Source organism: Hyalella azteca, unplaced genomic scaffold, assembly GCF_000764305.2.
Source record: "Hyalella azteca isolate HAZT.00-mixed unplaced genomic scaffold, Hazt_2.0.2 contig10672, whole genome shotgun sequence".
In the NCBI taxonomy this organism is placed as follows: Eukaryota; Metazoa; Arthropoda; class Malacostraca; order Amphipoda; family Hyalellidae; genus Hyalella; species Hyalella azteca.
This window is the reverse complement of record NW_025940701.1, coordinates 414005-441571: the sequence shown is the minus strand read 5'-3', so window position 1 is coordinate 441571 and position 27567 is coordinate 414005. Positions and strand designations below refer to the sequence as shown.

Genomic DNA, 27567 nt, shown 5'->3' with positions numbered 1-27567 from the left:
GACATGTTCATCGCCGAATTTTTCACACTAAATATACAAATTGTAAGAAGTGGTGCCTCCACCTAAGTGTGCTAAGGTGTTTAATACCAGGGTTATCATTAAAGAGATTTACTACCATTTATGGTCACAATGCCTCCTTCAAACTAGGACACAAAACAAATTAAAAAAATGGAAAAAAGTATCGAGGCTTCAACTATTACTGCGGATGTGGCACCAAACAAGAGGCTTTCCATAATTCAAGCAACGAAGTAAAAATAAGTTTGAAAGATTGATGGAGATTCCGAAATACGTACAATGGGATATGACTGCATAGCTCTCATAAACCACACAAGCCTTTTCTTGAAGAAAAGAGATTACAAACAAATCCGAGCTTCTTTTCAGAATATTGTGATGATTGAAGTAAAAATTAAAATAAATGCCTCGCACAACTAAAGCAATATACTTCAAAGTCAGAATCATATTTTACTAGAAAGAAAACGGCTCCAATAACTGTAAAAGCCACAAGGGTCGGAATGAATCTTTATATAGTTTCTCGAAAAGGCATCCTCACAGGCAACTGGTATACAACTATTCAACAACTAGCTGGCAACAACTAGCTCCGGCTAAAACTGTAGCCTGTGAACAGATAGATAAACTTATTCCGACATGTCCTCATCACTGGCATTGGATGACTCTTCTTCAGCCTCAGATTCCTTTTTGACTTCACTCGATTTTTTCGTCTTCTTCTTACTTTTTGCTTCGTCTTCTCCAGAATCAGAGCTTTCTTCCGACTCTATGTATTCCTTGGACTTGAAGCCTCCGCCACTGCCGGCCTTGCTAGGAGAACTACTAGAGCTGACGTTTCGTTTAGATTTCTTGTCAGAGCCACCACTGCTCTTGCCACCTCCCGATGCCTTGTACTCTTTCATGGCTTCGTCGTAGTCCGATTTCGCTTCAGCAGCCTTCTCCTCCCACTCTTTCTTATCGCTAAGCTCCCTCCACATTTCGCCAGCTTTCTTCGACAAATCCGTGATGGAAATGCCAGGATTCTTGCGTTTTATTTCCTCGCGGTGAGCGTTGAGCCACAAGAAGTACGCTGACTGAGGGCGCTTAGGCTTGTTGTCGTCGCGGTCCTTCTTTTGGCGCTTCTTGCGCGGCTTTTCGCTCACAGTTTTTGCTTTCTTCGGCTATGTCAAAATAATTAAAAGTCAAGACAATTAAATTTGTCAGTAACTTACAGTAGCATATAACAATGAGTGAAAATTTCGATAGACACTTTCAAAATTTATATGAAACATTGGCACAAACAATGGAAATGGATGCTGATGCTGGTGTTCAGTTTATAGTGTTAGTTTAAGACTAATGCCAAAGCTCACGAATAGGTGTTAAGCTTTAGCTATATTCGATCAAATCGCATTCTAATAAACGAATATTGAAATTGATACAAGATGCTTGATGAACATACCTTTTTTTCTTTTTTCTCTCCATCTTCACCACCGGAAGCATTTGAGCCATCATCGCTGGAGTCGGGCGCATCGCTGTCAAACCTGTTTGAACACACACCGATATCCATTGAATGATTGGAGGCAATATCCATCAAAGGAAAGAATGATTTCAATATCCAGCGACCTAACGACTGCTTTCTGTACTAACAGCAAACCAATATTTTGGGATCACGAGATTTTACAGTACAAATAAGCAGGCTCTCTCATACTTGAATCGCAAAAACAGGACCCATCATAATCGATTCCAAATCAAGATAACAACCACGAAATCTTTTCCAGCTATAACTATTGCTAATATAATTTCCTAGAATTAAGATCATAGCATTTTTGACTCACTCTTCAGCCACGTCGCTGCCTTCCTCGCCAGGCGCGAAGTCCTCGTCTGTGCTCTCCTCGTCCTCATCGTCGTCGTCATCGTCACCGTATTTGGCAGCGTCCGCCTTCACACGGTTCATGTAATGGTCGGGCTCATCGTCCGAGTTGAGGTAATCGTCGTCGCCGTGACGTGCTCCATCCTTAACACAAATTTAATAGGAAAAATTTAGCAGATAAATCATTTACTTCCAACAAATTCTGTCTACCAAAAAGTGAATAAGGAAAAATATACACTAAAGTCAACACTGTCCAGACATAAGCAATAGCTAGTACAAAAATACGATTGTAGTAAAAATTTAGCAAATAAATCACTAACTTACAACAAATGCCATCTACCAAAAAGTGAGTAAGTAAAAAATATACATTAAAGTCAACACTGTCCAGATAAAAGCAATACAAAATACGATTGTTCACAATTTTGGATGATTTTTTAAGGTCACTCCAATTTTTTCATAAAAAGAATACAATTTAGAAGCAATTACATACCATTTTGCCTCGGTTCTTGATTCGTAGGTTTTTACTTTTGACGTAATCAAAAAGTCTGTCATACTCGCCCTTTTCTATGCTGCTGAACGTGTGTGTTCCGGAGTTTTTAACTTCGACCTGAAAAATGAATAAAAATAAACATGAACATTTACATAACAAAATCAAACATGAACAAAAAGCTTTTAGGCTAAAGTCAGGAATTTGACACATGAAGATAAGAACTTCCACTCAGATGACTAGTGTTTCAATGGTACAAGGTCAGTAAAGACGCGAAATTTCGGACATAAATTGTCAAAATCGACTACAAGAATAGGTTTATGTTCTTTAATCCAGATACTATCATAATCAGGAACAAATGATATTACTGTACTGAAATAGCTTACTAAAATCACAGAATTTAGCCTACTGAACAAAATGAACCCACAAATTTAGTTTCTGCATATCACATGCATAAAATATAAGCAGAAATAACAGACCTCAAAATCAAATGAGCGCGTTGTGGAGCCGGAGCGCGCGAAGTTGACAGACGTGATCTCCTCGAAGCGGATGTGTATGGGTGGCTTGTAGCAGTAGAAGAAGCCTCGCTCTAGGGGGTACAGGTGGCCTGCTGCCGCCTTATATGAGCACCCTACGCATGGGTTCCCTGAATGCCTGCAAAATGTTTCCCAGTATGAAATATCTTGTCAAATTACCATCAGCATTTCTAGTTCATGAGGATTATAACTCAATGGAACCTAATGATTTGAACTAGAATTTAATCAAACGCAAGCCATCTTTGATCAGTGTTTTTTGTAAAAAAATCATCATATAATAACAGATGGAGGATAATGAGTAATTACACACATCACATTCCCATACCCCACATCATTCTCACATACCCCACATCATTCTCGCATACCGATATCATTCTCGCATACCGATATCATTCTCGCATACCGATATCATTCTCACATATCCCATCATTCTCACATACCTTATCATTCTCACATACCCCACATCATCCTCACATACCACACATCATTCTCACATACCTACATCATTCTCACATACCCCACATCATTCTCACACACCCCACATAATTCACATTCACCCCACATAATTCTCACACACCCCAAATCATTCTCACATACCACACATCATTCTCACATACCNCAATTCTCACATACCCTATCATTCTCACATACCCTATCATTCTCACATACCCCACATCATTCTCACATACTCCACATCATTTTCACATACCTCACTTCATTCTCACATGAGCATTGGTTGACAAAGTAATCAGATGGACCTAATGATATGAAGCGACTGATCAATAAATAAATAGGAAGTGACTGACTAATCAATAATCAAGCAGACAACCACAACTGATAAGCAGCCATCCAAGGGAAGTGGCACCTGTAGTATGCAGCAGGACAGAACTAACCCCAAGAAGGATCCAGGAGTGACGATCTTCCTGCCACAGAGGCCCTTGAAGAGACGACTCACGAGCTCAAACTGTGGACCCTTCATCTCCTTCTCCAGCCGGCCGTCAAACTTTTCCTTCAATTCCTCCCTGCACAAACAAATCATGAGTAACTATAAATGGTTAGCGCAATTTCAGTGCATGATATAAATACAGAATCTGGCTCAAATTAAAAAAAATGGTAAATTTTTAACCTGCTATTCAAAACCATGAGCACTTTTTATGTCTATTGCATACAATTAAAATATTAATAAATTCTTAACAATTCATTACATTACTTTAAACCGCAGCTTGAGTTCATTATAGCAATGGAGTTTGATTCAAATTGCATGCCAGGTAAGCAAATCAATTCAAAACAGAAGCAGTAAATTATGCAGGCCAAATTAAATATTTTGAAAGTAAGTAAAACCATTCACTCGCATTTTAAACTTTTTTTATCACAGGTGGATTAATTTAATTCACATAAAGATCCTTGTAGAAAAATTACATTATTCTAATTCAAAGTAAACTCTTTATGATTCAGTTACATGAACTAACAGTAAAATTACATCCATGACAAATTTGAACTTATTATTATTGCTACTCAAATATACATCGGTGTTCCCAATTCTATAATATTCTTGTAGTTACATTTCCATCAATTCACAGTTAATACAAGTAAAAATAGTTCAATTATTATTACTCAGACAAAGGGAGCTCTATTTCGTCCTCGTCGTCCCCAGAAAACATCATGATGAGGTAAGGGTAGCGGGTCTGCCCTTGCTTGATTGGAGGATCCAATGACACCTGTGCAGAAGCAAAGGTCTTATTACAACTTATAACTAACAAAAAGACAGAACAAATCAAACATATCAAAATTAATTCATCTACATGAACATTAATGGGATGATAGCTAAATAAGTTTTAGAAACAAAACTTCTAATACTAAGTAAATTAACTTGTAATGGCATAAATCTGTATTTAAAAAAAGACATTTATGTACTAGTTAATAAAATTTCAATTCCTCACAACACAGATCACCCAACCAAACTTGTATCACTCACAACACAGGTCACCTAACCCAACTTGTATCACTCACAACACAACGCACCCAACCCAACTTGTATCACTCACAACACAGGTCACCTAACCCAACTTGTTTCACTCACAACACAGGTCACCTTACCAAACTTATATCACTCACAACACATGTCACCCAACAAGCTTGCATCACTCACAATAATTGTCACCTAACCAAACTTATATTACTCACATCACAGATCACCCAAACAAACTTGTATCACTCACAACAAAGAAATGATGTCGACCGTCCATGTGAGGCAGTAAGAAAAGCCGCAACACTGACTCCACAGGTATGTTGAAGTTGAAGGATTTGCCATGCAGTTGCAAGAAGGTTGGGTAGCATTTGATGTCGTAACGACCACTGCAACATAAGACTTTCTTATAGGCAACCAGCTTGTGACCCTATTAAATAAAGGAGTTTGCACTGCAATATAATTTAAGAAACTGATATAATACACTACATAACTAACAAAAACTGAAACCCAGACTCTAACTCTTATGCTAAGATTTAACTGTTGAAATAATTTTAGTTTCTGCTGCTTTGTAGCAAGAAAATTCTTCAGCCACCAAGCCGAATAATAAACAAAATAACTGTAAAAATTCAGACATATCTTTTCATAGAATAGCTTATGTTGATAAATTAAATGATTAATTATTCTGGCTGCAAGCCAATGTACCATAGAGAATTAAGTAGAAATAAATCAGTCAATTTATTGAAACACAACAGGACATTTAGTAGTGGAAAGTAAGCCCAATTTCTTGGCAGACAACCCACCGAGGAGTGAGACAATGCAGTTCTTGGAAGGTAACAAGTGACTCGCCAGTAGCGGTGAGTATGGAAGCTTTCTCAGATACTTTCTGCTGGAACGCCTCAACAGGATCTTCTCCTGCCAGTTCACTAGTGGGTATATGGAATCTCATCTCCATCAGGTTGGTTGGTGCTTCATCAGGCTGACCAGTGAAAAATTGACAAATTAATACCAAACAAACAAATCAAATGATTGCATAAAAGAGTAATGCTATTTCATTTTAATACTGTAGCTTCAATACGAGATATCCAAAGACATATTCGATGAATTTTCAGGCAATAAATAACCAAGGACCTCTGGAATCCCTTGTGTTGAACTAAATTAAAATAAAATTTCCAATAACTAATACTAATTAAGTCCTCCTTGCATTAATTAAAGAAATGCTCATTTTAATGTTGCTTTCACGGGTTATAAATTAAATAAAATATTCATCAATTAAGAGAATTCTCAACAAAAAATGTTAAATATTGCATCACTAAGTATTATTGGTGCATGCTTTGCATCTCACCTGATGGAACTCTAAGGTAACTTCGTTCTTGCCAGTGGTGCAGCTAGACACATTATGTAAAGGAATTTCAAATGATGTCAAGTTGCTGACTTCAAATGATAAAACAGATCCTTCAAATTTGGCTGCTCCATAATTCCAACCTTTGACACTAAATTCTTTCTCAGTCATTGTTTTGTTCAGGGTGTTCTTGAAAAACTTCTCCAGACGTGACTGTTCCTGCATAAGCCAAGCAAAGGAAATATTTGTAAGTAACTACATTATTATCATAAAATTTTAATATTCTATAGATGATTAGCTCTAATTCATTTATACTGTATGATGGAAATAAGTCCCTAATGCCATACATAAAAATATATATATGAGAAGTCATTTATAAAATAAATAGTACTCTTTTAAAAGTTGATTTCAAAGGATTGAATTTAAAATAAAATTAAATAATAAATAATTACACAGGAGAGCAAAGTAGCATTTAGATTGGTTTTAGAATAACTTATAACATTATAATAAAATTATAATGATTTTTATGAAGTTTTTTTTAAAGGCATTCATTTGGGGAGAATTTGTAACAAATTTATTCGCGTGAAGGTGATGACACATTTTAAAATTTAGATTTAATTAACTCAATGAGAGGTCACAATGAAAAGAAAAATATTTAATTACCAAGACAAATTTTGAGGTAACACAAATAAATTATAAACTAATAAACTCACTGAATCTTTGAAACCTCCAAATCTATGAAGATTTCCATTACTTGTGAAAATTCTGATGCCATAGCCACTTGACAGCCTCTGCCAGTTTACAACAGCAATGTCAGATGGAGCGAGAGTCTCGGCTTTACCAGTCTTGAGGTTTCGGAAGGCAATGCCTTGTTCACTGAGCTTCAGCTTACAGGGAACCTGTAAAAATAATGATGTTAATAAGATATTTCTTCAACAAAAATTAATCAATTGACAAAGTTTTAAGCACCCACAGAAGAATGGTCAAAAGTCACACAAACCAAGATTTTAGATGGCTCATCTAGAATCTAATGAGATAATTTTAAGACTAATATCATTCAATCATTCAGCATGGCTTCTCACACCCAATGGCCAATGCTGATGTTTACAATGGCCTTTTTATACCTACACTCTGGGATCATTAGAGCTGCTTTGGGATTTGCTTCTTTAACACATTGACTACGTATTGGTACATATATGTACCACAAAATGTATTTCTCCAGGAGGTAGTGGTACATAATTCAGGTTGCCTAAAATCGGCAAAATCCGAGAACAAAAAAGGCCGATAATTAAATGTATACTAGTTTATTTGTAGGTTCTGCTATAAAAATTCCATTCATTTTCTTTTTGCAGCATTTAAAATTTAATTAGGAAGTACCCCTGTCATAAATTTTAGCCAGCCAACGCAATTGAGAAAAACTAAATCACTGAATTTGTCCGGAAAAAATGACCGTCTGGCAACCCTGCTTAAAAAAAGTACAAAAAATGAAATAATTGTACAAGATGAAGCAATCGTAGTCAATGTGTTAATGGCTCAACTGATGCTGCATTATTGGTAGTTGGAATCACTTCTCTTCTTAATGTGGATAAATAAAGGATTCTGTAACAACATACTTGAGTCAAAGCTGGAAAGAGTTTTGTATGGCTTAGCTCCCTTAGACTAAGTTAGATTTAGTTAGTTTTTTAACCACATTTCCATGTCATCCAGGAGGTAGTAGCAACAGGACCATAAGCTATAATTTTTATGTCTTATTAATATATTATATTCATTATATCAGCAGTCATTTTCAATATGTCCCCGCCGGTCTAAGTTACCCCATTTTACGGTATATATATATTCATTATATCAGCAGTCATTTTCAATATGGTTAATTCTTTTGACAATTATTTGGATCTCATGCCATAATATTCAATAGCAGATAGCTAACTGCACAACAGTCAACAGGAACATAGCATTGCAACAGTGTTCAGTGTTTAATGAAATACAGATTACCTTTGCCTAATTTTCTACTTTGAACCACATGTTAAAGTTAAAGTAATGCTGGCTAGCAGGATTGAAATTTTCTACTTATGAAATCTAATGGCTCTAAGCTGCCAAATGGAAAATTTTCAATACATTTGAAATTTGCAGCCTGGTTTTGTACTTTTATTAATAACTAGATAGGAGGTTATTCATTTAGCAGGAATCTCATGACTCCAAACATTGGGGAAAAGCACTACCTATTAGTATTCAAGCATGGAAAACATCACCCTTATGGCCGCAACTAGTGCTTTCCCGAGTATGGAGTAATCCCAACATTTCCGGAACCACAAGATTCCCGCCAGATGAATTGCCTATCTAATTGTTAACAAAAGTGCATGATCAGGCTGGTGAGTTTACAAATGTATTAAAATTTGGCATGCCAGAAGCAAGAGATTTCAGAAACAAATAGGAAAATTCCAATCCAGTAATACTTTAGATTAAGTGCATCAAAAAAAGGGTGTTTTTTATTATATGTTTTTAGGGTGTAGATAAAGAATCTGAAATCCGTTTTTGGCGGTCGGCATTGGAAAACTGATTTTTTTCCCCTAGGCTCTAATTCGTAAAAAAATTGGACAAAAATCGACGAAAAAACCTAACCTAACCTAAAGGTGGTTGCAATGTCGTGGTTGCCTGCAATGTTGTGGTTGCAAGAGAATATGGGTCACCCAGGCTAAGTTAAAAACGCTATAAATCCACGGATATTGGGGCCAAGATTTAACTTGCATTTTTTCTTAGAAAATATATAAAAATCGGCATGTATAAAAATTGGTTTTCCAATGCCGACAGCCAAATACAAATTCCAGATTCTTTATCTACACCCCAAAAAACATATAGGGTAAACGCGGTATATTCCGTCATAGTAGGTAATTCCGTCACCTCTTTAGTTTTTCCTCTATATTGAGCTTTGTTTTAGTTCCATGCGTTCGTTGATGGTTGAAATGGTGACGTCATACATTTGCGTGTCGAACTAATGCCAAAACACTAGGTCTTGGCCATCTAGTGGGAAAATATTGAGATCCAAAGAGAGACGATGCACGCTACCCAGTGAGATCATTGAAAAATGTGTCAAATTTGACAGTTGACCTTGCTCTACCAAATAGTGAATAACTTAATAGATGATTAAGTTGAGAAATGGATTTAGACACATGAAAACTAATTCTGTCACAACTTTAATTGGACACACACAGATCGTTCCAAGCTGTGTACAAAAATTAAAATTTGCTTAATTAAAAGCTTAATAGTTGTTAATTAAAAGCGTAATTAAGTAGTGTTCTATATTCATTAGTGTTCTAATTCAAAGCCGTGTTGTATTCCAATACAGCTCACACAGCAAACAGAATTCGAACACGTGGTGACGGCATTACGTATCAGTAGAATTTGAAGCACGGACGTAATACGCCTCACCAGGTGCTGAATATTGCCACACACAGTGACGGAATATAGGGATTTGGTAGGTTTCCATTCTAAAGGCTTTTAAATAAATATGGCAACATTTTGTGACGTTTCATTGTTGCTGGCGCGTAGTACGGTGTTTTGCAAGTCAAATAAAGCAAACAGAACTCGAGTAATGCATACGGTTTTTTTTTTAGTTTTTCATTTCTCGATGCGTCCTTAATGTGACGGAATATACCGCGTTTACCTAATTAAAAAAAACACCCTTTTTTGGATGCATTTAATCCAAAGTATTACCTCCAATCCTGTTAGTATTAGCGGCTTGATGGGTAGATATATTGAATTATAGCTACTAGAATGCTGTAAAAATTTTAATTACTGGTAAACAAACAATATGCTCCCTTCTATTATAGAGAAAAAATTAAAAAAATATCCATGACTAACATTTGAATTCAGGTGGAAAATTTTCTACTTTTCATACCACAAGCAAAGCCTATTTGGAATATCAGGCAGAAATTGTTACCAAAAATCAAAGGCAAAAGCAATCATTTCATGAGTAATTTAAGAGAATCATTTGTGAAAATGAACAGTTTTTCTTGGTTTCCAATGAAGAAATTAGCAAAAGACTAGAAACAACTAAACATGTATGATGTACTAGTACTAGATTCACAGGCATTTCTGTCTAATTTGAATCTGTGGGTAAATTCTGCAAAATTTTCCACTTTAAAAAGAAAGACTTCCTGCCTTTAAGGAGCTGAGAGACTGATTCTAAATTCTAGAGGAATTCTTATATAACAAATAGCATCTTCAAAATTGAGATTGCAAAACACTATTGGTAATGGTAGCATTAGGTAGGTAAAACAAAAAATAATAATAGCTAACCACTTACCACACATAGCCTAGCAAGTCATTGACTCATTCATGATTCAGTCTCATTAACAGACTGACAGTAACTAGTCAGTAAATTGTCTAAAGTTCAATAAACGTTTATAAAATCTAGTTCCGAGTTTAGTCACTAACTTTAGAAATAAAAAATTCACGCGTTCATTAAACAAATTTCAATCACATACATTAATGATTAGTGCAGCAGTGCTTACCATGCAGCTCTTGACTTCCATTGTAGCCTCTCCATATTCAAGAAGAGACATTTCGTCTTTCATTTTCGACAAGTCGGAAATGCAGCCTTCTTACCGCGACTCTACCAGGTATTGACTGGAATACAGTAACCTCACACGTTCCTTCTTATTTTTCAAGTTTTGTGGTGTACAAAGCACCTCCCAACCTGTTCCCTGTCAGAGTTTCCTTCTTGCGCTGCTTCCCGCGCTACGACTTCTCGCCGCTCTCGGACACCAACAACCAAATTTCGCAATTATGGAACAAACGTTCATCCGTTTCGACAGTAGCGCCTCTGGCGGCTTCGATGATATCAAGCATTTTTGGTAAAGATGAAAATATGAAGAAAAATTCTAGAAAAAGTGGTTTAAAAAAAGCTATCTTCATTCAACTCAAATGGAACAAAGTTACTTAAATCCTTATATATTTTCTGATACGATCCAATGTAGGGGAAAAAATCCTTAGACGAACTTTAATCCAGCAAAACCTCAGTGCCATTTTCCCGGTCGGTCTCGCGCCTGGTCTCCAAATTAAAACTTTTGACTAACTTTTGAACCGAACGCTTGGAGGCATGTACTCGTATGTCATTCGAAACTACGATAATTTAATTTTTGCAAAAAAAAATTGTACGTGCAGTGCGATTCGGTTGCGTAGAGGGACAATTAAAATATGCGAGTATCAAGATGTTCAAGTGTAACAGGTTTCAAGTAAACAGGCACAATAAATGCTGATGATGGGAACTGATGGAGTTACCGTCTTTTTGAAAATTTTATTTATGAAGAAAACTGTGAACAATGTTGCTGTGAACCAGCAACTTGAATCGATGTGAAATCGCAAATCTTTTTTAATGCTTCTTGCGCTTCTTGGAAACGTCGGATGCTGGCTTTGAAACGATACGCCTGTAGATGAAGAGCACAATCTTCCACTCGACCCAGAGTATCAGCAAGACGAAGAGTACGACAACCGCCCAGACATCCACGTTGTATAGCTGATACCTAAACAGAGAAGAATGTGAGGAAGATAATTCGAGAAGGGCGGTCCAGTGGTTACAGTTCAGAGTAGACGCATTGAGGCTCGGGTTCGATCCCAGCTCTGTGCGCCAGTTTCTGGTCAGAATCGGCAAGGAGGCCGGGCGGTTAAGCACAGCTGAATTGGAGCAATGAGTTGTCAGTTGTGCGTTCGAGACCGCAACAAGCTGTAAGTATTCTGCGATGTTAAGAATCCGCGACAGGCCTACAGCCTAATAAGCGACGAAACCGCGTTAAGAAATCTAAATGCTAACATAATAATATTCATGGCACTTTTACAAACTAATTAAATAACACAATGAAAATACAATTTGCAAAAGCCCTGATTAATGCGCCATTATTTTTGTTTAATATTCATTTATGTACTTAGTAGGAGCACTATCTCTACCCTGCTGCCCGAGTTACTCGCTTCAACTCCATACATAACCTTCTGAGCTTCGTCTCCATATATAAAATCAGTGTCTACAAGCATCGGGCATGTACGCGGAAACATATTTGCTTTTTGCATGGTACCGTGTAACAAGGTGTGCAATCACCCAAGCGAAAACTGAATGACCACATAGATGACTTCCACGTCATGAAACACCAAAACTTAATTATTACAACAACTTGCATAAAAACACATTGCCTATTAATGTATATATATACTCCACATGCGTACCATGATACATGCACAGCACCGGACTGGAGATGACGAGCGCCGCCCGTCCTGATGATGTAGCCTGTCCACCAGACGATGTCGTCGCCCGGGGATGTAGGGCGATCGCGCATGAGGGCTCCGATGGTGGCGACTCTTTGTCGAGCTCTGAATTAATTCCGTAAACAGTTAAGAACATAGTGGCCCAGTGGTTACAGTTCAGAGTACCAGGATTGGAGCAGAGAGGTGCGGGTTCGATCCCAGCTCTGTGCGCCAGTTTCTGGTCAGTATCGGCAAGGAAGCCGAGTGGTGAAGCAAAGCAAAATTGAAGCAGTTAGTTGCGCGTTCAAACCCGCACCAAACTGTGGATGTTCTGCGATGTTAAGAATCGGCGACAGGCCTTCGGCCTAATAAACGCTGAAACCGCTATATTATTATATTATTGTTTAATATCAAATGATATAAAAGCTAAGAAAATGTCATATAAATTCACAATATCGTCATTGGAGACATTTTCTTTGCTTTTAAATTCTTTGTGAACTTACGGTGTAAGCAAATTAATGAAGTATAAAAATGATTTATAATATTCATTTGAATGATTTTGATGACGATTATTTAATAATGAATAATACAGTCAGTACTGTAATTACATCCAGGTACAGTCAGGATAATCATTAAAATCTTCAGAAATAACTTGCTCTGGAATGAAATCGTAAAATTATATAGAAATGATACAACAAAACAGCACGGTGTATCAGAGACGTGATTCAGACCAGAAGCAACTAAATTATATCGGAAATCAAATAAAATTCGCTAAATTCTACGAGTGGGTTCAGCAATAAATTCTTTGTCAGAAGCAATTAAATTATATCAGGAAGCAAAAAAAAGTCGGTAACTCCTACTAATGGGGTTATGGCTTAAAAAATAAATTGTATACCCTAAGCAATTAAATTAAATGAGTAATAAAATCTAGTTCGGTAAGTCCTACGAATGCGTTGCTCAGAAATAAATAGTATGCCAGAAACAATTAAATAAATTAAATAAAATTTGTAATAAAATCGAGTTCGGCAACTCCTACGAAAGGGCTGCTCAGAAATAAATGGTATGCCAGAAACAATTAAATAAAATTTGTAATAAAATCGAGTTCGGTAACTCCTACGAATGTGTTGTTCAGAAATAAATCGTACACAGGATCGTCGATGAGGCGGAGAATTGCGCTCCTGAGTCGGTCGTGTGAGAGCTCGTCCCAGTCGAGCTTCAGGCCCCAGCCCTGAGCCTCGGCTTTCAGCATGTTGCCGGGCTGTGGGTTGAAATATAGTATATTATAGTAACATGTACATTAAACAATATTAGAAAATGCACTAATTTTATGCTCAAACTGGTTAAACTGGGCATCATCGTTGAGCAGTCAGTTGGGATTTTAAGTTACGCAGTAATCTTTTGTTCTAAGGATTTTAAATATTCGCGAGAAACGAGCTATGAGAAATTCAAGGTTGTTCCCACCAGCATATTCGTTTCTAATTTCATGATAAAAAATTCTATTTATCAGTGAAACCAATGGTTTTTTTACGAGGAAGTGATTTATCTTAAAAATTTAAGAGGCTGGATTAATTTATTGGGATTTAGTCGCAGACTTACATTGAACCTTAAGAATGAAAGAACGAAAGAAAATTTTTAATTATAATTATTTCTAAGTGAAAGTCACCTGATCACCAAAAACTGGGAGGCCGAGAACAGGCACTCCGTGGTACGTGGCCTCCTGTGTGCTGAACAAGCCTCCGTGGGTGATGAACAGCCGCATTTTGGGGTGGCCTGTAAGTTACACATTGCATAGTAAATCCTCTGTCTAACAACGAATACATAATAGCAATTTGGGATCTATTTGATTTCAAAAGCTGAAAAAAAATCCCAATGAACATCTACTAAAAGTTTATTTCTGGATATAATGAATAACTATATCAATTTTAGACTGATACGATTTCAAATGCAAAAAAAAAAGTTTTTTCCCAGTGAACTTTTAGTAAAAGGTAATTTCTGAACACTAATTCTACTCATCTCTTTTATACTGATAGAATGGAGGAGCGACGTAACCCCCTAGACATCTGATGTTGTATCAACGTTGAATTAAACGTTATTTCTATGAATCAATGTTAATTAAACGTTGTTTTAACGCAATTTGCCTGGTGGGAAAAGCGAAAACCTAATCTTTTCCTCACTTAACGAAACGAATCATTTCCAAGAATAAAAATATTGGTGATAAACATCACTCACCGAGTAAGTCTTGTTGAGGCGCCCAAGTGGTCAAGCGGACGTTGGGTGGCAGGTCGACCCCCAGGTCAGGCAGGTTGAATTTCCAAAGTACTTTCTGTTCCAGGGACTTGAACACCTCCAGCAACAGGTTGATCGTCCTAAAATAGTCAAGATACAATTCTAAAAATGATAAGGTTTAGTTTGCAGAAAGTTTTAAGCTCGTTCCGAATTCAATTATCTAAAAATGATATTTATTTTGCAGAAAGTTTTAAGCCCGTTCCGAATTGAATTGAGTAAACGATGAAAAAATGTCTATGTTGTTTGCGTTTAAAGTGGAGGTATACACATTTCCCGGCGTGGCAATTCATCATCGAAATTTCTCCTCTCGGCGGCACCGGAACTGATATGAACACCATTAAATCATTGTTTATATGGTATATAATTAACTATAGTTATAGTTATTATAAATTCTTCACGACTATGGTTTCCTCACTCGGCTGGCATGTCGCTGGCTCGAACTGCTGATCCTAAACTGAAGAAGATGAAGCCAGCGTCTCCGGAGGACTCCACCCAATCATTGAGGTCCTGAGTAGTGAAATGGCTTAGCGTATTCTCTTCATTGTGGGTGCAAGAATTCTTTGCAAAATACTACAAAAAAATTTAAACTTAAGTATCATCTAGGAATATTTTTATCTAATTTGAATTCAGTGAACTTGGCTTCTATGGTGATACAGTTTTATGTTTTTCATCAACTAAAACCATATGTTGACTTAGCGTATCGTCGGCACCAAATCTTAATGACCTTTTCTAGTGGCTTGGGAGTCTTGAGGTGGATGCCCCCCAGCAGGAGGATGTTTGGCATGTAGGGGCGTGGGTGTTCAGCCAAGCGGAAACTGCATTAAAATAAATCTGAATTATTGTGACGCTCTACATGCTCAGCGATTACTTCAGATGTCGATAAAATGGTTCAAATCTGAAAACAATACTTCAGATTATAAAAAAAACTACACGGAAATATTACTAAATCATTGTAATGCTCTACATGTTAAGCGTTACTTCAGATGTCGATAAAATGGTTCAAATCTGAAAACAATACTTCAGATGACAATTGAAATCAAATTTTCAAAGGATTTTATAGCCGTTCTAATGCGATTGACAGTCTGTGCGAAACTGATAGACATGAAAAGACACTTGAATAGCGCGTGTATACATAGATTATAAAGAAAAACTGGTGCCGGCATCTAATAGAACTCAATTTATCTCATTTTCTAACATTAAAGACTTGACGAGCACTATATATTCAACATCCGTTGTTCAGGATCAACAAAGTAAAATAATTTCGAGTGATAACACTGAATGGCAGAACCTGTTAGCGATCATGAGTGAGGCGTTGCGGTAGATGTCAGGCAGGTAGGGAGTTCCTGGAGGCAAAAGTCCTTGGCTTCGAACAACGGAATCCGCACTAATGAAATGTATTTGAGATATTTAAACTTTGAAATTACTTCTTAAGTTATAGAAATACTTAAGGCTAAAATGGTTACGAAATTTTTGTAGAATATTTACAAAATAGGACTTCAAGTGCGTAACTTACGGAGAGTTCTAACTGCGAATGGGACTTGAGAAAAATTTGGTCAAAATGAGATATGATTTTTAATGTGGCAATCTATTTACTTTAATATTTAATCTTATAAGGATGGATCTAAAATAGATATTTCTGGAGAGTTCATTAAAACAACAACTAAAGAGGTACCGATTAAAAAGATAACATAAAAAACCGTTCGATTATAATTAATGTTTAAACTTGAATTGAAAAAATAGGCGAGTTAATTTCCTTGATGTTCCTTTGAATTTTTGGATAGTACTTTTCATGAATCAAAAAAGTGCATGAGTATAAGAAATGAGGCTAAGCACAATCGTAATTATAATTTCTCTAAGTAAAATTCCTCTACTAAATGAATGTTTTATATATCGGGTATATAAAAAATCAACCTTTGACAGCTAGTTAACCCCGTCTAAGTAAGCTGTAGTGCAAAATTTTTATAGCTTGTTGGAACTCGAACCCACAAATTGCTGCTTCAAATCTCGATGCGCTTGACGTTTCGACAAATGAGGGGGTAAATGCATCCACTACAAATATACCTTTGAAATATACGTTGCCTTGCTCTCGCAGATGCTTTGTGTTTAGGCCAGAAATCCAGAAAGTTGATTCAGCCACAAAGGAAGTGAAAATATCATCTCGAGTCAAAATTAGTGTTTATGAAGTCGCAATAAAATAATATTATTACGAGTTAAAAAAATTTGCTGTCAAGGTTTTGCTCACCAGTAACTGAAGTAAGTCGTCATGGCTCCCAGCATTACTTCACTGAGAGACGATATAAAGCGATGCACGAAAGACATGGGCCTGGGGAATGACAGCATGGGGTTCTCGTCTATAGTGGGGAATGTAGGGTTGCCCATCCTCGCCCCAGAAAAAGGTCCAATCATTTCAGCAGGGTTGACAAAAACGAAAGGGATCTGAAAATTTTATATTTTTCACTAGATTTGTTGTATCGAATGATGAATTTGTATAATGTGTTAAAATTACCTGACATTTAGTTCGTTTTCGTCCAAGAATGTCTCATTGACTCGTTAAAAAAGCAACGATACTCACGTTCATAGCGTTTATGTGTCCTAAGAAGCACTCGCAGAAAAACACAGACACAAACGCGATGTCGAATTTTTCTTTAAGAACTTCGGAATACTCGTCGGCGGCAAGAGCCTTCGCGCACAACTCGGGTCCAAATTTAGTAAGTTGCCAGATGGGGGCGAAGGATCCGTCTTTCCAGACATTAGCCATGTGTGGTGCGATGTCGTTGCTTTCCAGAACAATCTGATGAAATTGCATTATTTTAGCACGAAATCAAAATAAGAAGCCTGACAACGCTGTAATTGAATCAATGTGTAACCAGGCTTAAGCAACCTTAACACAACTTATTTCTCGATTCATCTTGTATTCTAATTATGTTTTGTCTCCTCACCTCACGAACGTTCTTGATCTTACGAGAGGGCTGGTAAGGGGTGAGGATAGTTACCTGAAAAAAAAAGTTAAAGCTTTTATTGGATTACATGCCGTTCATCAATACTGGGGTGCCACATATGCCTAAATTTCCTGAAATTGTACAGTGGACTGGATTTAAATCAAATCACTCAAGCACTGGGGAAATTTGCACTTATGGGAGTAATACGTCGGGACTATATTTATTCATATGATATCTATAATTTATTAAAATCAATATCCTGCGGTTTATATTATATACTATGTTCAATGGAAAATTTTGTAGGTATTCAGGCCTCATAACCTTCTCTCGCCACTTGAAGTATTCATCATATTCGGCATCTTATTGATCTTAATATGATTAATCGATGTTGGTGTTTGTATCACACTTACCTCGTAGCCAGCGTTTGCTAGGGCTTCTGAGACACCATAGTAGAAGTTTTTGTGGCTTTTTGATCCAACCACTGCGACGAAGAGAACTTTTCCTAAAGGCCCTTTTGCTTTTTCCCTAAGTCCCGCTTGGGTAGCCCCCGACTCGCAGTGGACTGCATAAAATCGGCACACAAAGAGGGCAAAGAAACATAATACTCCTTTCATCTTTGCTAAAAAAAAATTATTCAGTTTGTCACCTTTTTCAGTTTGTCACCAAATTATTCAGTTTGTCACCAAAAACTCGAGAATTCAGAAATTTTATAAATAATTGTACGTTTTGGCGGTTTAGTTTTTTTATATGATTGTTCTAGTGCATACACAGATTAACACGGTTGAGGCAACGCCAATGCGGGACCAGTAGCCTCTTCTTAAGTGGATGAATGCCGTACGAGACTGGGGTGATATTAGTGTGGTGCAGGGTGGGGCAGGGTGGCCTAGTGGTTAAAGTTCAGATTACCAAGATTGGCGCAGAGAGACGCGGGTTCGATCCCAGCTCTGTGCGCCAGTTTCTGGTCAGAATCGGCGAGGAGGCCGGGCGGTTAAGCATAGCAGAGTTTGAATCAGTGAGTTGCGAGTTCGAGACCGCAACAAGCTGTGGATGTTCTGCGATGTTAAGAATCGGCGACAGGCCTACGGCCTACTAAACGCTGAAACCGCTATTATTATTATTATAGTGTAAATTGGTACAGTGGTGTTAGCGTGGGATTGACCGCTATACCTGGATACGTTAAGGATAGACCGCTATACCTGCATGTAACATGTTCTGATGAAGGTTATTTGCTCTACGGAATACCTATCGCCGATTTATAATATCGCAATCATTCACAGCTTTTCACAGGTATCGAACACGCAACTCTCTGCTTCAATTTAGCTTTGCTTGAATGCCCGGCCTCCCACCGATTTGACCAGAACTGTCGCAGGAAGCTGGGATCGAACCCATAGCTCGCTGCTTCAATCCTGCATGTACTCTGCACTGTCTATACCGGGAACTAAACTTCACAGACTTAGCTTTATAGACCCACCGGGTCTATAAAGTTACATGACAATACCTTTGCTATGAACCTAAGCACCTGCATGCCTGTTCCTGACTACAGATACTGTCTTATCTATCGCTTGTATCAACAAAATGTGATAACAAATTAGATAAAAGTAGCTGCTATGCTCAACAACACTCAAAAACAATAGGTACATGTTAATAGAAACGCTCATACATTGAATTCATTTGACCGAACAAATTCGAACTGAATTAGGTAATTTATCACGTAAATTGAACTGAGACCAATGCGGAATGAGAAAAATTACATGAATATCAATCAATTCAGTTAATGTTATGATAATGAATGAATCATGATTTGCAACATTCGTTTTGAAAAAACACTTTCACTTATGGCTAATTGAAATTCACTTCACTTCGTTACAAATTGAAAATTATTAGAAATCTAAATCATGAAAAATTTACATTAGAAAATTTTAATAACTGTGATGGTGCGTGGAAAATAGGACGTTATAACTAACGTAGCTTAGCAGCAAACTACTACGAGAGAAGGGAGCGACCTTCAGCCCATCACTGCGAGCCGGGGTTGCAAGATACTTTCAGTTGAGGTACGTAGCGGTCTTATCATCCTCGCACCGTATCAAGATGACAAACTGAGTCCAGAACTACAATCAGCGACTAATCCTATGACCATAATTCCTATATTTAGAGTTCGAATGGGATTTTCAACATACTATATGTAAGGACAAACTTATTCTCCCACTAGAGATAGCGACCTCAACAGTAGATGCACATGATAAATTTTACGCCCTCTATGATTCGTTTTTAAAAACAATGAAATATTAAAATGTGCAGAAATGTTGAACAACTCTACGAAATACATAAGAAATCAAAGTAAGCTCGCGCCTCAACGAAGAGATAGTATCTAGATAAAAATTTCATTCCTAAACAGACGTTTATTTGTTTAGATACAAATGCCTCTGCTGAGTTCAACAAATTAGAGTGGTTATATCTTAATGACATATTCATTTATAATAGTACTTCAATCCTGCGTTTATTCCGTTAAGTTTACATAGGACCATTTAAATAGTCCTGTTATGGATGGTCCACTTTGAGAGGAAGCTCAGTCGTACTTGCGGATAATTATCGACGATTTATTCCCAGTATATCCACTGTCTGGTGCCATGGGAGCGTTTCTGTCCGGCTCCGACCAGCATAGTTGCGTCATCTCTCTTAGCTGTTACATTGATTGCGTATGTCATCTCCAGTGACATCACACTAGCGGTTCTTCGCTGTGTCTTCACTCTTCAGCACAAAGTCAGTCACCACCCTGCCTCTTTAGCAGTACGTTCGCTGGCTGGAGCTAAAGCCTTGCTTATACAGTCACCCCGCTTTGTCACGCGCCCGTAACATAATAAAATATTCACTATCGCTTCACTGTGTCTTTCAGTCCATCTTGATTGTCTACGACTACTTCAACGAACTCTGTCCCCAGAAACTAATACAGTAATTTGTCAACGCAACAAACAATTGGAAATTTCACATTCACCAACACTTTTCAGTGCTGTTAAGTCTGAGTTCGTATAGTGAATTTATGGATTCATTTTGAATGCACTGGTTGAAATTCCTCGGTGTTAGGAAAAGAAAGCGCCCTTAGAAGCTTCTTGAAGCTAAGCATAATAACTTTACATTATCCATACAAAGCGTTTAAATCAATCCAGCATCGACGATTTTGCAACACGAATCGAATTTGCTTCCCATTCCGTGACTCTATTTTTTTAATGCAATGGAATACCGCCGAAAGATACGTTTCCATAAGGGAAATAGCGATCTCATAGCAGAAAAATTAAACGCTATTAAAATAAATTATCAAAAGATAGCATCCTTGGAGTCACCGACTCCCCTATAATAGTCACAATGCATCGCTTGGAGTCACCGACTCCTCCTAACAGCCACAATACATCGCTGGGAGTCACCGACTCCCCCTAATAGTCACAATGTATCCCATGTAGTCACCGACTGCCCTAACAGTAACCATGCATATTCTAACATAAAACGGCGTTTCGTGAAACAAGAAGCGATGTTCTTCCGCAGTGCCATCGTCGCATGCAGCACAGCAATTGGTTTGCACCCAAATTGATTATTTGCAAGTCTCAAACTCTCAAAATTTTTATTTTCCCCACTATGGAAAATTTCTTGGTTCTAGTACAATTTCATACATTAGTATGAGCGGAAACGTTAATCGGTTCTAATGTCAGATTTCATAAGAGTGTAGACGTACTCTCCCACTATTATTAACCTTTTTTTCAAGCCGTTATTGATGCATTGATATTCTCGACCATACAGTGTTTCTATATCTTGGGCTCTTGCGTCTGTTATCTTGTGTCTACATAACCCTTCTCTTCCTCCATCAGCCCCAACTGAGGGAACGCTATTTAATTAGCCTTTCCGTAAGCAAAGTCGTCAGGAAGACATTTTTCCTGGCGAATTGCTTCTGTAAAGAAATGACATTATCTATGGTAGCGCATTTGCATGAAAACACAAATACAAGATATTAAATGCATTGCATAAAAATTCAGTAAAAATATTTAGTCTATCTTTTTGAAAAATTCAACATTATCTCTTAAATGCACCAGCGCTTATTAATATTATAGCTCTTAATTTAATCTGCCAGCCGCCGAAGAATTACCCTGACTAGTCGTTGTTCTGCCATGATAGACAAACGTACCAACGATCGAAAATTACAAACCTGTCGACGTAATAATCTGTCCACGTTGCACAACGTATAATTATTGAGAACATTCACTAGTAGGTATAAAACAAATCAAAGAACTCATAAAATATATGAAAGCATAGAAATAATTTAAGCGTCTCTATAAGAATCGCTAACAAGTAAAGTCTATCTCTTCAAGCTTGATTAAAGCAGCAACAATTATTTGTCAGTTTTGCCAGGTAACTCATTGTTTCAACCCAACTATCGAAATTCCAAACGCTGACCGCACTCCGAAAATTACTATATTCTGGTGTGAAATATGCATCGAACAATACGCAAATAATTGTATGTTTTAAATTTAATATTATTTTAAATATTTTCAGGATAATTAATAACGGTACGCGAGTTAACGTATCGTGTCTACGAATCTGGTACTTGAGCCACAGCTCAGCAACGAAAACGAAGATTGCCCGTGGATTGATAACTTGAAATTCAAGATGAGACAACGCTATAATCTTCGCAGAAGGCATAATAGAAAAAACATGGAAAATTAAAACGAGGAGACAAAATGTGAACCAAGGAAGAAGAAGCGAGTAAAAAATAAGAAGATATAGACAATCGCCAGCGAAACAAACGTTGGGAAAGAAAGTCAAGTTCCTCAAAAGTTTCAACTATTGAGTCAAGATCTTGAAGAAGACAAGCACATGACATAGAGAAACGATTTGTTATCAATAGCGACGAATTAAAATTAGTTTTCCAGCAATTTGGTGAGCGTATTCTCTAGCTGTTCGCAGTATGACAGCCGATCGTTTGAGAATTACAGTGGGCATCGATACAAGTTACGACCGCGGGATCCAACAATTAACTATAAAGAGCCATCACTCTTCTTAAGTTTTGAAAACTATTCAAGCGACGACGATAGTTACGTCGAGGCTCTTCCATTACCACAACCCATCAACTTAGCGGATTTGGAGGTAAACCGCGGGTAGCGTCGCCGCAAGATTTCTTTAAAAACGCACCCAAAAAAACTGGCAAATTTGAAAGCAAAGCGTCCCGACAAGACTTCTTTGAAACCGTAACCTATCAACCTGGGGGATTTGGAGGCAAACCGCGGGACGCGTCGTGACAAAACTGCTTACAAACCGAAACCTCGGAACTTAGCGGATGTAAAGGTGGACATCGGAGAGCGTTCCGACGGGACTCCTTTAAAACACGAACCTATCAACGTGGTGGATGAGAAGGTGGACATCGGAGAGCGTTCCGACGGGACTCCTTTAAAACACGAACCTATCAACGTGGCGGATGTGAAGGTGGACCACGAGGCAAACAAAGGTGTTAAAGTGAACGAAAATGCTTTCGGTGAACTGTTGCTGTTGTCAGAAGAAGAATGGCTATCAGGGAATTCAATGGAATCTGATGAATATCTGGATAAATATTTTCAAGAAAACCCATTTGAATTTTCGGGAATGTTCTGATGGTTCACGTGTTAAACGTGAAAAAGTAATGGTTTAATATGAAAGAAATGGGAAGGAATTAAAATATAGCGAAATTTGCGAGTCGTAGAATGGGAAGGAAATAACCTACCTAGATTGTAAATTTTATTTCAGAATAAAGAAATGCACTGAACGGAAAATAAAGGTACCAGTAAGTTTTGAGCTAAGCTTTAAAGTTTAAACTCTTTCCTCGTTCAAGTTCTGATTGTTATCTTTCATAATATCTATTACGAGCTTTTAAATACATTTTGTGAAGTTACTACGACGGCTAGGGTCGGGCTAAGTTCGAGGATTATTAACTTTGTATGGATATATATATATATTACTGTATCAGCATTTAGTACTGTCGCTCAATTTCTGATGACGCACATAAATCATGTATTGAGTTATAATTATTTACTTTGTAGAACATCAAAACCGAACGTTTTATAAAACGCTAAAATTAAACGTGAGAATTATTGTACAAAATTTTCCTAGAAACAAGTTATTTATTCGAAATATTTGTTTCTTACAAAAGCTTGCTGAAAAAAACTTTACATGCGAAGGGTGAAATCCGGGCTGGTACATATATTCGGCGGCAGAAAATAACAAGGGACTCAATAGCATGCTTGTGTGATGTGTTTAACAAACACTCCAATTAAGAGCATGCTTGTGTGATGTGTTTAATAACCACTACAGTTAAGAGCAAGCTTGTGTGATGTGTTTAATAACCACTCAAATTAAGAGCATGCTTGCGTGATGTGTTTAACAAACACTTAAATTAAGAGCATGCTTGTGTGATGTGCTTAATAACTACTAGAGTTAAGAGCGTGCTTGTGTGATGTGTTTAGCAACCACTGCTGTTAAGAGCATGCTTGTGTGATGTGTTTAACAAACACTCCAATTAAGAGCATGCTTGTGTGATGTGTTTAACAACACTCAATTAAGAGCATGCTTGTGTGATGTGTTCAATAAACACTCCAGTTAAGAGCATGCTTGTGTGATGTGTTCAATAAACACTCCAATTAAGAGCATGCTTGTGTGATGTGTTTAACCACTCCAATTACACAACCGAAATACCTGCGGGATTTAGATACACTGAAATGAACAAGAGAGCCCATGCTCTGTTATCTAAAATTATTATTCAGGACGCCGTAATTAATTTCATATTATTGGGTTTTGAAACTCATGAAGCATTGATATTTCAGGCATGATTTGCGAATTAGATATTCAGCATTTGAGCAAAAAAAACGTGGTGAACAGGAATGATGAATGAAACATAATAAAATTCATCCCATGGAATATGGTTCCTGACTAATTATTGGCTGTTATGCGTTAAATATTCAAGTTCACTTTGGAATATTATTTAATTGATTTGAGGATAATAAAGTAGCCACCCCAACCCAACAGATCATAATGAAAAGGATACAATGTGCACTGTTCAAATAATAATAGCGACGGAAGTTAAAAAAAACTAAGATTATGAGCGTGTGGGCAACGTTGAGGTATGACCTGGAAAAGATCTACTTGAAAAATCTAACAAAAAATTAATACACTACCATCTAATTGAACTTACAGTAAATAAGAGTCACCAAAAAATGTACATTTCTCTAACATGCCCTTACAATATTGAAGAATACAATCTCAATATATATTGCTTAGCTGCGCATGGAACTAAAATTTGCAGGAGAATGTAGTCGATACAAAAAAGTCAGACGTATTTTCTGACAATGCGAAGAAATCAGGCATTAAACTCCTTTTCGCATGGCCTTCAATCACCAAGGGACTAAATGTGTTTTAACCATAAATAGCGATAGCGATTGTTTATTTCGGAATCATTCATGGTGATTCGAGTAACGTAAATTTATTTATCAAATAAATATATTTAAATAGGTTACAACAGTAAAATTTCGATCCAGAAAAATCACTCTGAAAATTCTCTCGTATATAGTTCACACAAATAAGGGCAGGGTGGCCCAGTGGTTAAAGTTAAGAGTACCAAGATTGGCGCAGAGAGGCGCGGGTTCGATCCCAGCTCTGTGCGCCAGTTTCTGGTCTGAATCGGCAAGGAGGCCGGGCGGTTAAGCACAGCAGAAATGGAGCAGTGAGTTGCGAGTTCAAGACCGCGAAATGCTGAGAATGTTCTGCGATGTTAAGAATCGGCGACAAGCCTACGGCCTAATAAACGCTGAAACCGCTATTATTTATTAAATCCAGTAGCTACGTAGGAGATTGATGGCTGAAGTCCAATCCGCAGAGATGAGGGGTCCAGCTATCGTCGGTCGGTTGATGTCGGACCACTGATTGATCACGATGCTGGTGGGTTTCTTCGGCACTGTGCGAGTGACGGTCTGGGGCCGAACTTTCAAAAAAGTTAAGAGATCGTAAGTTCATCAGCCAATCATTGACGGCCTTTCAAGCAATATCCACCAATCATAGACAAGAAAATCGAGCGCAAGTAATTACGTTCTCTTAGCGAGTTTTGAAAGTATGGTCTCTGGTTATGAGCTTGTCTCATGTGATTAATATTGTGTCAATTACACAGAAAATCCCCATTATTAAAAAGATTAATTAGAATATAATCGCATTGACAATGCAAATAATCCGACAGTTTGACATAGGAGTTCTAAAAAGAATGTTCGCTTAAATAAAATTATCAGCTTCACTTCAGAATAACGCACCAGCGTACAGAGAATTTTACGCTAAAGAGACACGCCACCAGATAATCACACTGTCAAAGAGTTGCAATGCAGTGCTGAGTGTATATGGTTCAGAGTTGCTTCTTCTCCAAATGTGGATGTATGGGAAAAATAATCAAAGAATATATGAAATCATGTTTTTAGCGCATTTTCTCATTTATGAAAAAAGGCGCTATAGTGCTCGCCTTGTCCGTCTGTCCGTCTGTCTGTCTATCCGTCGATCCGTGACTTCGCGTTTTCGTCGACGAGAAAATGCGCGCTCTGTCACTCACTGCAGTGAGTACTGAGTTATATTTTTTATGATTTCTACGAGAATCTTGAGATGCATGATGGGACCGCAGCAAATTATTCTTGATTTCATTTTGAATGCAAAAGTGTCAGAAGCAATGTAATAGTATAGAAAAAATATAACTCAGTACTCACTGCAGTGAGTGACAGAGAGCGCATTTTCTCGTCGACGAAAACGTGAAGTCACGGACGAACGGACAGACAGACGGACGGACGGATGGATGGACAGGCGGACATGGCGAGCACAATAGTGCATTTTTCCATAAATGAGAAAATGCGCTAAAAAAGTTTTTATGATAGTTGACAATAATTTGGTTATGGATTGTGCTAGTCGGGTGAAAGGTTACTATCCAATAGAATATCCACGAAACAACTTGAAAATGAAGTTAATTAATGCATAGAATCCTACAAGATATTAAAAATTATTTATTTCTGGATAAAAATTTATTGAAGCTATAACATTTCGTTGCAAAACTGAAGACGCAAACTCGCAGCTTCTTGGAGACAATCTCACGGCCAATTAGGAGCTTAACATCGAATAAAGAACAAAGAACTTTTACTTAGGATGACTTGCATCTTTCTCAATACATGAACTTGATGAACTTTCCCATTTCTGAACGTGTATTGGAAATCCGTCATAGTGTGCGTTCTTAATTAAAAATGCCCGCTATAGTCGTTCATTTATTATGCACGCAAATTTTAACATAACTTGTAGGTGGTTTTGCTACCTGCATTATTTTTCATATAGCTAATTATTGTTAATACTTTTCCTCTAGCAAATCATAGTTTAATTTTAGCTAAATCATTATCAAGGTATCAAGGTGCCCAAAATGATCACTTCACGAAAATTTCTATCAATTAACTTTCTAAGGTCAGTAAAGGCAAAAGTGAGACCGGGGAACCACAACAACAGCAACTCTTCAGGTGCCGCACAGCCCCAATTGTGTCCCCATGAATGGGTCAGAGTGATCCACGACAATGGCCAAGTGTCCCCATGAATGTGTTATAATGACCCACGTCAATGGCCCAATATCTCCCTGAATGGATCAGGGTGATGGCCGTGACGCGACCTCAACGCCAAAAGCAAATTACGTCAAATGCGCCATGGAGCGCAAGCTCTACGAAAAATATGGAGGAATATGTGAAATATTTAATCTATATCTATAGTGCCCTTATATCTGAAAAAGTTATTGAAGACAATGAAATATAATTTGAAGGGCATTACAATGTTAATGAAGTCATAGGCCTTCATTGAATTTGTGGCGCGAGTGGCGGGCATAAAAGCAGCGGCCACCGCAGCGTCCAGA

The 27567-nt window shown here is 37.5% G+C and overlaps 2 protein-coding genes across 2 annotated transcripts; both read right to left on the bottom strand.

The window, feature by feature from the left end:
* Positions 1 to 92: 92 nt before the first annotated feature.
* Positions 93 to 10971, bottom strand: LOC108671501 (FACT complex subunit Ssrp1). Its single transcript, XM_018159058.2, has 12 exons — positions 10698 to 10971; positions 6900 to 7085; positions 6190 to 6405; positions 5648 to 5823; positions 5098 to 5233; positions 4493 to 4596; positions 3772 to 3900; positions 2822 to 2996; positions 2346 to 2462; positions 1821 to 1999; positions 1445 to 1526; positions 93 to 1166 (listed from the first exon to the last, which is right to left on the bottom strand). Exons 1-12 carry the CDS (start codon positions 10758 to 10760, stop codon positions 636 to 638), a joined length of 2094 nt encoding a protein of 697 aa, XP_018014547.1. The 5' UTR covers positions 10761 to 10971; the 3' UTR covers positions 93 to 635.
* Positions 10972 to 11467: 496 nt separating this feature from the next.
* LOC108671279 (UDP-glucosyltransferase 2) lies at positions 11468 to 18527 on the bottom strand. The gene is made up of 12 exons (XM_018158785.2): positions 18056 to 18527; positions 17646 to 17699; positions 17279 to 17497; positions 16949 to 17142; positions 15995 to 16090; positions 15431 to 15521; positions 15122 to 15213; positions 14650 to 14786; positions 14084 to 14190; positions 13566 to 13678; positions 12403 to 12546; positions 11468 to 11708 (listed from the first exon to the last, which is right to left on the bottom strand). The coding sequence occupies exons 1-12, from the start codon at positions 18257 to 18259 to the stop codon at positions 11558 to 11560; spliced, it is 1602 nt and encodes a 533-aa protein (XP_018014274.1). The 5' UTR covers positions 18260 to 18527; the 3' UTR covers positions 11468 to 11557.
* Between the last annotated feature and the right edge of the window lie 9040 nt (positions 18528 to 27567).